Raw genomic sequence first — 13,577 nt, forward strand, 5'->3', positions numbered from 1 at the left:
TCAGAGCCGTCCGGCGAGCCCGAGTGCGGGATGTTCATGGCAGAGGGCCCAGTAACAGGCGGCGTCTTTGGTTGAGTATAGCGCTCGATCCTGTTCTGTTGTTGCTGCGATTTGCCGCGGACGCCTCTGTTTGATGTCTTATCGGGGTCCCCCTTGCCCGCCATATTAGGTCCAAGAGAACAAAGGGCTCTGCCAGGCAAGTCCGAGCCCAGGGAGTCAGAGATTTGTCCGGGACAGACCGTAGAATGCCGTCACAGGGTCGCTCCGCTGTCCAGTACACCTCGCCGCTGGTAAAGGCAGGCAGGCACTCCGCAGATCGGCAGTGCGTAGTGGCGGAGTCCGGAGAGACAATGGCACTGGACTGGCACGGATCCCCACTCGACGTAGCTCAGCGTAGGAGACACCGATTCAAGATCTGAAAACGGTTCTCGCCTCAGTGGACCATCGGCAACAAGTATCCACCCACGTGGATCAGGATTACGAGCAGGATGGTTGCGGAGGATCGGAAGGTCCGCGGAGCTCCGAGCTTACGCGGCCATCTTGGTTGCCCGCGAAGCTCCTCCCCCGACGTACTCATTATTAATCCATACTACGGTCTGCCACCAAAGCAAGACTTAGTTGCTGAACAATTACCTGTCTCTACATCACTGCGATTGTATGTTTTCTTCAGTGCTCCGTGTTGGTAATCTACCAATAAAAAAAGATTGTGTAATTATATCTGACACATTTATATCAGGAATCGTCGCTAGCAATTACCGTTTTGAAGAATATTTGTCCACAGGAATTAAGGTGCTGCTTCGTGTAGGAATTCTCCTGCCCCTTTTGAATTCAGGCACCCTTGCCTTAACAATACAGAAATTGTGGCCTCTCTTGACGAATTGTGTAAAGAAATTTTGGGTAACCAATACACCCTTGTAGGCTTGGGCAATGAGTAGTTCAGGGTAGGAGATGGCTACAAGGGATTTTGTTCATAAACTTAGTACCTATGATTTTACACATATCACTCTGGGGTTGTTTAAGCAATTGAACCCAATTGTATCCAAAGGATAACTAAATCATTATTAAGTTGTTCCAAAATATTCAATGAAAGTAAACTAAAGAATACAGAAAGATAAAGTAAGCACACAGCAAACTAATTTCATCAGAAAAATTATTTAGTATTGACTTAGTCAAAGAATACAAATCATGGGGATAAAAAAGAAACACATCCAGTAATCACAGTTATGAATGGATGTACATAAAAATCAACAAATCAATTCATAACATATCAACAACTCCATAGATAAGAGAAGAAGACCAAGTTCACTGATGTACAAAGGTGTCCTTCAAGCAGTTGTGCTGTGGAGATGGTGATTAGGTCGACGTTTCGGTCTTGCTTGTTGACATCTATAAGACCATCATCAGGACTAATTTTTCAAAAAGAGCCCCCTGCAGTAGCTCGTGATGTCAGCTGTAACTGCCGGATTAAAAACTTCTGCTAGAAGCTTTTTCTGGATCGACAAATATTTTGTGGTATAAATTGCACGAACGTAAGTCTCCTATTCTGGGATCCTTCACTGTAACGGGTACAAGTGTATCGATACACTTGTACCCGTTACAGTGAAGGATCCCAGAATAGGAGACTTACGTTCGTGCGATTTATACCACGAAATATTTGTCGACACCTTTGTACATAATTGAACTTGGTCTTCTTCTCTTATCTATGGAGTTGTTGATATGTTATGAATTGATTTGTTGATTTTTATGTACATCCATTCATAACTGTGATTACTGGATTTGTTTCTTTTTTATCCCCATGATTTGTATTCTTTGATTAAGTCAATATTAAATATTTTTTTAGATGAAATTAGTTTGCTGTGTGCTTACTTTATCTTTTTTTACTCTTGACGAAGGAGTTACTCACTAAGAAACGCGCGTCGAATTACATACAGCTCTGCCACAGTGTTGTTTATTATGTTTTATGGGAAATATTTGTCATTTACATGATCCATTGATTGTTTTCAAATATAGGGGTATTAGATAATACTATGTACTAGATATTTGCACGATCTTTAATGAAATGTATGAATAATTGAATAAAACATTAACATATTTTTTATATAATTTGCTTTGACCATTTTTGACTGTTTTGCTTGACATTATTTGCATGTATTATTAGACACATATTTAGCATTTACTTATTACTTACATGATTGTCTAGGAATTTTTTCACATTGCGGTACCGAGGTGTAACCAGGGCCTGCAGGATAAACATGACGAAGCAACGGCATAACAAACATTGGCTTACAAAGCCCTTGCTCCACCCATGTAATGCCTTTCGCTGCAAAGTAATGCAAAGCAGCGCTATGCGTTACTTTGCATTACTCTGCATTCACTAAACCACCAAAGTAGCTTTGCATGGTTAGTAAATGCCAAAAAGTATTTTGTCTCAGGGCTGGGCCACAACAGTGATGCACCTCCAATACAAAATCATAGTAAATCTGGTTCACAGTGCTTTAAAGATAGTCGTAACACAAGGCATGACTGTTGTAATCAGGCAGATGATATATGAGTGCATGGATTTGTGTGCTGGTTTTGTGCCTATTGCAGATATCTATTTGTAACCAGTTGGGAATAGGTCTGAACCCGAGGGTGGGCATCTCAGCCTTTCCTCCTAAGGTTGATAAAATAGGTATCACAGACTTCATGGAAATTTGATATTCCTAGAGCTAAAAGTGGCAACATCCGCCACAGTAAATGATACGAACAACTCAAGGTATTATAGATTTGTGATAAACAAAAGAATGATGAAACTGAAGGTTAAAATACAAGAACCACAGCTGCCGGCTTTGGTAGCTCAGGGGGCAAATGTATCCACTCAAGAGATCTGTGTTCAAAGCCACGGTCACAGGTTCAACTACAGGTAGATTTACCCATTCTTTCATCCTTCCGAGGACGACAAAATGAATAATATTGATTTGGGAAACAATTTACATCTGAGTGGTACCAACAGACTTACTCTGGGTGAACGCGCACACACAAATATGCCAGTCATGCCTATATCAACATATAAAAAAGTGTCTCCAGTACTTAAAGAGAAGCTCCCTACACAAATAGCTGCTATTGCAAATGTGCTATTTCCCTTTGCACAACATTTTATGGGTGTTTTGACATTACCTTCAATGGGTGGACACTTTGTTGCTCTACATGCACATTTGTTTAATGCAAAAGGTGATAATTACCTGCACGCACAGTGGTATCTAGCCTCACTATCTCCACTGCACCTCATGCCTATGAGCAGTAGTACTGCCACATCTTTCTTGTTTTAACCTCACATACCTCACTTAATATTTCCAATCTAGCTCCAACTTTAAAAAACATCTTTTTGGCACTAACACAACCTCAAGTTTTTGTGCAAAACAGCCATTACTAAAAGCAGGGGAAATGCCAGTTCCTTAGGAAAGGTTTAATTGATTTCTGGAAGGCCAGTTCATTTTTGATTTAATTTCCAAAAATTAGAAATTCATTCCAAAGCTTGGGATCCTGAAAGGGAAATTACCATCCCACAATGTCAAGCTTAATTTGTCTGGTGGAACCTGATGAAGAGAATGCCCTGAGGATCTCACAGATCTGTGTGGATAGCAGGGCTTTAGTTGTTTATCAGTCAGGTGAGTGTTGATTATAGTACACTTTATAAGTAAGGCAGAGGATCTTTGGTCCAAGGACAGCCAGTGAAGCCTATGCCTTACAGCCGTCGTATGATCATTTGGTTTAGCTTACAGATTAGACTTAATTTTGGAACCTAGACATTTGTGTTCCCAGCAATCGTAAATTCGGGGGAACAGTATCCAACCTCGCTATAATGCTAGAACTTACTACCATAGTGCAGGGATCACTTGAAAGGAATGGTAAAATTGTCCGATGTGCCTTCTGTAACCCAAAGCAAGGGTTAACAACAGAGGACATATGACGGGTGAAGGACAGAGTCTTATGAGGATTCATACTCTATGATTAGATCTTTGCCACAGGTGTTGGTGGGGCACCCATGGATGAAGGCTGTAAGCAGTTGCTGCAAGCCACCACTGGATTAGCAAGCACATCATCAATTATAGTGCAAGGACAACAGCAGTGATGACTTCTATGAAAGCAGGGAGCTCAGTTGCAACCACAACTTTTCCTGTCACGGTGGCAGGTAAGTCCACAGCTAACTCCATGGCAGGGCAATAATTACAATTAAAGGTCTTATCACAGCAAGAACTACAGCAGCACCAGCAGCTGTCATCACAACAGGGACCACCACAGTAACAACAGCCTTGACACATCAGTAACCTGAGATAAGACCTCTGTAGTGACTTGAGATGCAATTACAGCTTCTATCACAGCATGGGCAACAGCAGGAACAACAGCAGTGACCATCATAGCAGAGGTATCAAAAGCTGCAACTGCGCCTACTAATGCAGGGGGCAACCCCATTGACCACCGTTGTAATCAGAGAAGGAAAAACATGAACCGCTTCCACAACAGCAAGAAACACAGCAGACACAATAGCTCCAACAGCAACGGGGACAACCTCTGCAAAGACCGCTGCTAGTAAGGTGGTATTACAGCAGTGTCCACAATTGTAACCACTGAGAAATAGGAAGCGAGGAGTGAAATCGTTGAATTAATCTCAGCCACTGGTAATTACTCTGTGCAGCATTCCAGCCCCTCATTTTTGTGTTCACTGTACCTTTGCAGATAGGAACTACCTCTATGCAAATAAGCCTTAGTCCTGAACCTATAGTAACAGTTCCCCCAAGCAGCTAAGCGTGTATCCTCTTGATGGGACCACAGACATGTCCACATCCAATGTGGCCTTGTTAGCCCTCATCAGTAAGGCACAGCTTCAGGTCATGGGTCGACGAGTACTGAACCAAAAGTGAGCACACCCTTTACAGTGTCTCATTGAATAAAGCAAATAAGCGTTCGCCAAACCAGTAGATTTGACATTAATGTGCTAACACATAAAATTAGAGGCATGTACAAATGTGCATAGACTATCTGCGACCTGTCTCTGTACATTCTATCTCTGTGCCCCTTTTTTGATTCCCCAAGTTTTCAGCGCCATGTAGCAGGTTACATGGTGACATTACACAATTTATGTACATTTAAGCATGCAACCTTAATGACTTTGCCAATGCTTGTTATTTAGCTTCCAGCTTTTTCAACACCCTTAGGTTATGTAAATGTTACATTATTTACATTCATAAATCATCTTTAATGTTACCAGCTCCCGCAGGAGGAGTTGACAGCCAGCATCTGCAGTTATTTGCGGATCACTTGTGATACTCCCTTTCCTGGCAGTCTCTCTTCTCATTTCAAGAAAGAGAATCACACAACTCCCCATAGCTGCCAAGGTTTCAGTTTGCTGTGTGTGACATTTACATAATTTCATTGCAATTATGAGTGACATTTCAACAACTATGAGTGACACTTTCTCGCGAGCAAAATCATGCAGTGAACATGAAGGAAACTACATATAAATGTCAGTAATTACACGCATTTGAGTGACAAGAACCTCTAAAAAGATCTTAAAACTACTATAGAGCACCAGAAATGGAAGGGCACTAACAGACTGTGTCTGTAGCTCTCAGTCACAAAAGGCAGGCAGGCACTGATGCTGCTCTGAAGATGTCATTGATTTGATCAATCATGACCGCGCAATAGCCTAAAAAACAAAGTTCATAGCATAGCAAGTGCAATTTAGAAATTATACCGTAAATCGGGCTTCTCTGAGACTGGTCAAACTGAAAGAGAAACTAAATTTGTTTTTCATTTCTGTTCGAGAACTTACTGACTAGAGAAAATGCTTAACATTTAACTCACCAGACACAACTGTAAATGCATACATCTGCTATACTGGGAGCCAGAATTCCAGTCGCACTCCGAGGGTAGAGGGGTGTAGTTATGCCCCTGCCAAACACTAAATAGATATTAGTGCATGTTGATATTGCAGCCTATCTTTCACCTTGTGTAATACAATTTGAAAATAATGACATGCATATTTATAGTGCTGCAAGAGACTGGGACTTCCTAGCACTTCAAATATATTGCACTACTCTCCAATGCATCAACCAGGGTTCCATTCTGTGTCAATGATGTTACAAACACACAGCTGCAGTGATTACATTAACCAGCTGACCTACTACACTAGGAACCCCACCGCCGTCTCAGTGCACCATAATTCTGATCTTTTCAGTGCACCATAATTCTGCAACATTCTCTGTTCGTCCAGTACTGAAAGCCATACCCATCTCTGCGGGGATACTTCCGTCTTGACATGCTACATCCCCTACAGAACTCTGTGAACCTCGGTCCACACATGAGCGCCACCTGCTGCTCCAGAACTGGGGCCTACCCATACCCCTCACTGTCCTTTATCTCCCTCTTATAATGCTCATGTGGTGCTAACACATCACATAGGACACTGCTACATATAGCACTGGTAGCTTGCACTTCCGAGTTGGGAAAAAAACAGCATTTTACAGCATGTAACATGGTGTGAAATGCCACCTTTATGTAATCCGACCCTTAAATGCAAGTACTGAGACTAAGCATAGTTGTGTCATTGTCAAAGCTCCCCACTCGGACGTCCCCCCTGTAAAAAGAGCTGTCAGTGCATCTAAATCTTCAGATGTGTTCAGTGGCGGCTGGGGACATTTCAAAGTGGTGAGGCGTAAAATGGATGTCATAGTGTAGCGCAGCGAGTGAGTGAAGCGAGCGAGCACGACCAACCCTAGGGGGTTCGAGGGGGTTCTCCCCCCCCCGAGAAAATTTTGAAAAAAGAGTGCACAAATGGTGAATTTTCAAGCAAATTTGAGAAAGAAGGAAGGTTAATAAAGCAATTGTGAAAGTGCAGTTATTACATTAATAAAGAGATTTCATATAACCTAGGTAGCTGCTTATTCAGTATAACCACAGAGCTTCATAACAGACTTCGAGATACAATGTATTTATGAGTACTTCACAGATGTTTTTTATTTAACAACTAAACTAAACAGGAATTAAAAAACATATTATTCACTTTCTGTAGAGCAAGCAGCAAAGAAGGTTGGTGCTGTTCTTCTTTGCCTTGAGGCTTTACCAGATGCTGAAAAGCAAGTATAACAAAATGTAGTTGTGTCAACCAAACACATAGACTGTTAATCATAAAGAACCACAGGCCTAGGATCATATATAAAAAAGATTCATCCTGTGACATCTGTGTCAAGTTGTGCAGCCTACAGGCTTCTTAGTAACATAACATAATGTGTATTTGTAAAGCGCACGTTCACCCATAGGTCTCTTAGCACTGAATAACAGATGTTAATTGTTACCCAACTCAATGGCACTCATTTTATCATGGGGATATTACTCTTTCAGATGTTTAACTGGATGTATTTTCTTTTCTGACTTCCTAATAAAAACGCTCAGGAAAAACAATCTGCTGTACTTTTTTGGGCACTTTTATATAGCACAGCCACAAACTCAACCCTGAAGCACTTTACGAGAAACCCTGGTTACATAACACAAGGGGACACTGCGAGTCCCTGCAGAACCCTGCAAAAGAAGGAATAATGCAAAAGAAGGAATCATCCTTGGGAGGCGAGCACCGCATCAGAACTCTTTGCCGGATAGGGAGGGTAATGACTAACCATAATGACGGTAAAAATAGAGAGAAAGGGTTACAATTACATACATGTGGAAAATAAATTTCCATTCACTTCTCTTCCATTCATTGCATTATATTTGCATGTTCTTGCTCAAGTAACTTTTATTTTTGTTTACCAATCCAACTCGGATTGGTAAACAAAAGCAAACTAAAAAAAAGTGTAATTTTGTAGAGGTGCATTTGCTTAGTGTGAATGCCTACAAAATGATGCATATTCTTATTATATTATAGGAAACTGCAGATACACTTATATAAATGCAATGATGGAATGTATTTAAGGGGCCAAATAAACGAACCTCTATCATATGGCATTAATTTATTAAAACCAACTACGTGACTGCCAGAAGGCAATGAAACTAACAGATGACATGGTCCATTGCAGCATCGTTTCAAGCAGTGAGGCCTTGCTGCCCGGCAAATATATATAACACAATCCATGAATGACAATCTGATAAACTGATGACTCTCATGTATTTGACGGTAAACTAAGCAGTGGAAAAACCTAACAGGAGAAGGCCTTGTAAGGAGGCTTTCCTCTTTGTTTTAGTTTTACTTTTACTAACAGCGAACTTCGAACTACTACCAGTACCTGCTGCACAGTATCCCCAGACTGCTACTGGACTCTTCTCTTCTGGAGATCGGAACTCGGGAACTGGACAACCGTGACTGCGGTGACGATGGCCCGGCCGATGCGATGATGATGCCAATCTGACTCACTCAGTCACAGTGGGACGGCTCAAGGTGCCGCATGCCCTCCGCACTCCACAGGGCCCAGATGAGATCAGTCAGTCATGGAAATGTTCGTCCCACCGCCACGCACAAAACACATACATACACAAAGCGTCGGTCATTTAATAAAACGAGTGTAATGCAGCAGTCACGCCTGCCTTCCTGTTAGCCTGAAGGGGAGTCACACACTCTTATATTACGTGCAGCGGGGTGCGGTTGAGAGTGACTGACAGTACTGATGAATGAGGAAGAGGGAAGACTAGCAATGCCAAAATGACCCAATCATTGCATGGCTTAACAATAAAGCCATACAGTGATTGGGCATTGCTAGTGGACGCTGGGCAGGACCTCCCACGTGGTGCCAAGTCATGCCTGCTACTACTGAGTGCAGACTAGACTGGCAACCGCAGAACCGGAACCGCCGCCCTGCACTGCCATTATGCTGCAGCACTGCAGCCAATCCTGGCGCTGCTTTATTACAGCTAGAGGCTCTCTCTTAAAGACAGCAGCGCCAGGATTGGGGTGTGCTGCAAAAGTTTCCGCCCATTTTTTAACATTGGGGTCTATGGTTTGCGCCACGCCCCCAGTTATCTCTATCATCCTAATTGAAGTGCACTGTTGTGCATAAGGGGGTTCTTGGTCGCGAAAGGCAGCGCCCGGCCAAACCAACCTGCCATGCGTACAGTGTGCTTGTGCCGCACAGTGCGCATGTGTGGGCCACGGTATCGAGTGAAGTGCGACGTCAAGTACATTATTATGAAGCAAGCCATTCGCTAAGTCAAGCCGGTGTGACGTGACACCGCCACACGCTTTAAACATTTGTGAGCATCACATTATATTATTTATTGACATAATGTATTTTGTGGTGGCGGCTGTGGGGCAACGCCCACCGCCCCAATGGACAAGCCGCCACTGGATGTATCCTGTGAGTACTGGGGCTCAGCAGGGCATTGTCAATGCACCTCAATCCTCACCTGCACTTACGAGCCGAGGATTTGTCAAATGCAGAAAAGCCAGAAGTAAACCCAGTACAAATCGGCCAGGTGACAGTCCCCCGCAGCTTCTGTCTCACTTCCTCTTAAGGTGACAGCACTAGTACGGTCAAATCCGGTAATCCCGAGCCCCCATGGGGTGCCACAGTGACTAGCAATCATTGCTGAGAGGGAAGGCTCATTAATTCCCCCACCCCCCTTGGTAATTGGCAGCAGTGTGTCAAAGCCAAGCGGCGCCGCAGTGATTAATATGCAGCTTGGAACCAGGCACGACATTAGAAGTGTGAATTGCACTAAGGACATTTTTATTACAAGTCTGACTCGCCTTGCGAGCCATGGCATTTCGTTTTAACAGACTGCCAAGTGGCCGCAACGACTGACTCCTGGATCAAACGGCCCTGCCACCTGGGCATTCACGCTCGGCTCAGCAGAGCAGCGCAGTGGTGTGATCTGGCCTGGCTCCAGCGGCCGGCGTGATCCTTGGAGTTTGGTCCGATCGCAGCAGCGGGGAGGATCATCACTGATTTTAATATTTTACCACAGCCTCCAGAACTATTGAGGAACTCAATAGTTCTGGAGGCTGCGGGCCACTCATAGCCTCGCGAGCCACCTATAGCCTCGCGCCACTTTTAAGTCTGCTTTATGAGTGCTGACGTTGCGGTAGCCGTTAGGCACTGGCTATCCTGACGTCAGACGCATAGAGGGAATGCCGTGCCGTCATGTTGGAAATAGCCTATATTTACTTTATAGCACTGCAGCTCAGTAAAGTCAACCCCCAAGCATGCTGGGAGCTGTGTGCCTTCCAGAGCACAGCTGCCGCTCTAGTTTTTTGTTTTAATCACGCAGCATTACTGAATTATTTAGCAGCGCTACGTCTTCATGACAGCCGAGGCAGGCTATGCCACATATGCGTGACTTTGCATTTCAGTGCAGTGATGTGGATCATCAGGTGTTCGCGTCACGCCTGATGTGTGACACTTGGCAAGGCTGTAACTCCCGCATATCTTTTTTTTTTCCATGGCCTTTTAAATATATTTTCTCCCCACACATAATCAGCCAGTCTTTCTCTTCCCGGCTCCTTAGATGAATTGTTCTCTTGCGCTGCAGGAATCTTCACCATCCTAACAAGTACGGCTTCCGAATGGAAGTCCATCCACACTATGGTCTGTGTCTCCATTTCCCATTCTTTCCCACCTGACCCAGAGTTTGCATCTCTCTCCACCCGCTCCAGGATCTGTATCCATTTGTAGACGAATGGATGTTATTGCTGAATTCAATTGTACTCTATTTATCGACCTCAAAAGGACAAAGGTTTGAGTCTTCCCTGTGTGTATCCATACATGCAAAATAATGGTCGGACGTCTAAAACAGGACTCCACATGTTGTGCTGTAACTACCTTTGCTATCGCCTGGGCAATAGATTGTGATTCCATCAGTTGTGTTTCCTTAACTATTGGAATTTATTTTTTCACCCTTCATTTTAATTTTCCAGTTTTAAAATGTATTTATTTGTTTTTTGCAGAGCGAAGCCAGTCCTCTGTCACCGAAGAGAGCAGCAAACTCTTGGGTACAGTATTCTCGCCTTAACTGCATCGACCACAGTTGTGATATTACTCGTTTTCTAATCATCTTTTTCACACCCTGTCGCATTCTTTTGATGAGAGGAGTTAACTTTCTGTTGGACATTTTTCCTGGTTTTTCACTCCACCTGCCTTTAATTTGTGGGACGTGCTACACCTCTGCTTCGGGGGCGTATCGCCTCTCTTCTGCCACCTGTCTTTTTTCTGGAACTCCCAGCTGGTTTTGTTACCTTCCGTCTGTTTTGCATGGCACCCTATATTTTATGGGGATGCCTGCCTCTTTACCCGTTCATCTTTTTTCTGGAAGCACCAGCTCCTAACTCTTATCCAGAGACAGCTGCCTTTCTTTCCAGGACGCACATCTTTTCTACAGCATCCTGTTTCTTTGCTTTCCAGGCACAGTCTCTGCTTTTTAAAACTCGCTGATACAGTCCCATTCTGCTTCTTTTTGGTCCAGCTGCTTCTCTAGTGTCCTCCTGCTTTTCAGCAGGCTTTTCGGCCCTCTCACCTCGTTTTTTCACCTGCTTCTTGTCTTTGCCTCCTGGGTTCTTTTCTCAGCCCTCTTTTTTAATGTGTGTCTCTTTGATGCTTATCTTCTCGCTTTCCCTTTTACCCTTCTTCTTTTCTACCCATATTATGTATATCTTTATGATTATAGAGTAAGGTTCGCTAGAGGTCAGCTGAGGCCTGAATAACATGCTCTTTTGGTGATGCAAATCAAGCACAAAAGGTGGATAGCAGAAAGAGGGTAAATTGCAGCTGTGTGGGGCCCGGTTGGCGGATCGAGCCTTGAAGCCCTAGTTGATGATGAATTAAATGGTCTTTGAAGAGATGCGTCTTCATTTTCTGAATGATCGGATTGGAGAGCCAAACCTTCTGTTTTCAGGGATGTTCCATATTCTAAGCATGCACCTACAGTAGGTGTGCTATAAGATTCGTTCCTTTTTGCAGTTCATAATTAGTCCCCTGATAATATCCATTTGAATATATTGCATTATACCTTCATCTCCCTAAACTTGCCTTGGGAATAGCTTTAATTTTTCGGCCTGTTACGGACGAGGTGAAGGTTTGTTACTGTTTTATATGTGGTCCAGCATATCTCAAAGACAATCACGGCTTGGGGGAGGGGGGGCACACGATGTATGTATATTCAGAGAGAAGTTATATGATCGAAACACCTTCAGTACTTTGAGAGGTGTAGGCACTGGAAGCTCATTGTGTAGAGTTATGGTAAAATCGGCAAAACTGGTTAGTAGGGCTTTGCCACTAAGTTTAAGAATATGGCTTTGAACAGTGGGACTGTAGCCTGCTACTGGGAAGCAAGCACTCCCTTTCTGTTAGAATGAAAGGTGAAATCATGCTGTGGGCGCTTTCTTGAGAGTGTGGCTAAGTACAAGTGCTTTGCTTGTGAAGGTTTTCAAAATAGCTGAGATGAGGATCTCTGTTGAAATTCCTTACCTCATGCAGCATCTCCCCCTTTTCTTCTTCTGATTATTTTCTCTGTTTTAATACCACTCTCCTGTGTCTTACTCCTCTTCTTCAAGCTGTCCCTTACCCACTCGGACTTCACTCTTGACAAGCCCTCTCTCCTAATCTTCCCTCGTTCTGGATGATTTATAACTATCTGTCTCTTTGCTTCTTCTCCCACCTGGTCTTCAGAGCCTACATTTATCGTTTTCCTCCTGCATTTATTTATTTATTTATATGCTTATTTCGCACCTGAATCAGCCCCGAAGGGGTATCTCCGCGCGTAGCTTCTGAGCAGGTATCATGGAACTACCAAGGACATAAGACTGCTGCGATTGCGGGGGAAAACATTAATCTTGGGGGAAAAGATATGTTTTTAACTTCCTTCTAAAGGACAGATGGTTGGAGGTATGTCTCAGCAATGGGGGCAGAGAATTCCAAAGCATCGGGCCTTTAAGTGAGATGGCCCGTCCTCCCTGTCTTGCTCTCGTCACCCTAGGGACCTGAAGCAGCATAGTGCTACTGGAGCGTAGAGCACGTCTAGGTAAGTAGGGGACAAATATGTCTCTTAGATATTGAGGGCCAGATCCGTAGATACATTTGTGCATTATACAACATACTTTGAAGTCAATGCGCTGTTTCACCGGCATTCCGCGAGTCCTGCTCTCTCTGGCTTCTGTTTCACTTATGCCACATCAGCTCTGCAAATCTTCTTTCTGTTGCATTAATGCTTGTTAAAGGTGTATGGGATCACAATCCCCAATTTCTTTTTTAGTTCAATTAACTGTTTCCATAAGCTTGGCATTTGAGGAGGCTGGCCTAGTAATAATGACAACTGGCTCTCATCAGGCATACTCGACATGCTTCTCACATTATCAGCCTCTTCACAGTGTAATATTGTTATTCTATCACTGAATGGGAGATTTGCTGCAGAAACAACTTTATTCACCTTGGCTAGATAAAGTATTCCAACAAGGTGATAATGTGTAGGAGTCTTTGCATGTACCAGAATCACTGTGATTAACGCTTCCTTGGTTGCTTCTGACCTCTTTTTACCCTTCATTTACTCTAACTAACTCATGGTTTCTGATGTCTAGCCACACGTATTCAAAATTGAACCTGGAGAGTCTCTGTTCCTCT

General features: G+C 43.5%; 1 protein-coding gene across 4 annotated transcripts in view; it reads left to right on the forward strand.

Moving 5' to 3' along the window:
* SLC12A6 (solute carrier family 12 member 6) overlaps nt 1–13,577 on the forward strand; it is a 734,261-nt gene that overhangs the window by 297,966 nt on the left and 422,718 nt on the right. For 2 of the 4 annotated variants that reach the window (XM_086923612.1, XM_086923614.1), the window contains exon 2: nt 10,913–10,957. The exons of the other annotated variants lie outside the window; for them this stretch is intronic. In XM_086923612.1, coding sequence (XP_086779738.1) covers nt 10,913–10,957 — 45 coding nt within the window. The remainder of the gene's footprint in view (nt 1–10,912; nt 10,958–13,577) is intronic. 4 annotated transcript variants of the gene reach the window in all.

Source organism: Lissotriton vulgaris, chromosome 5 (assembly GCF_964263255.1).
Source record: "Lissotriton vulgaris chromosome 5, aLisVul1.2, whole genome shotgun sequence".
Classification (NCBI taxonomy): Eukaryota; Metazoa; Chordata; class Amphibia; order Caudata; family Salamandridae; genus Lissotriton; species Lissotriton vulgaris.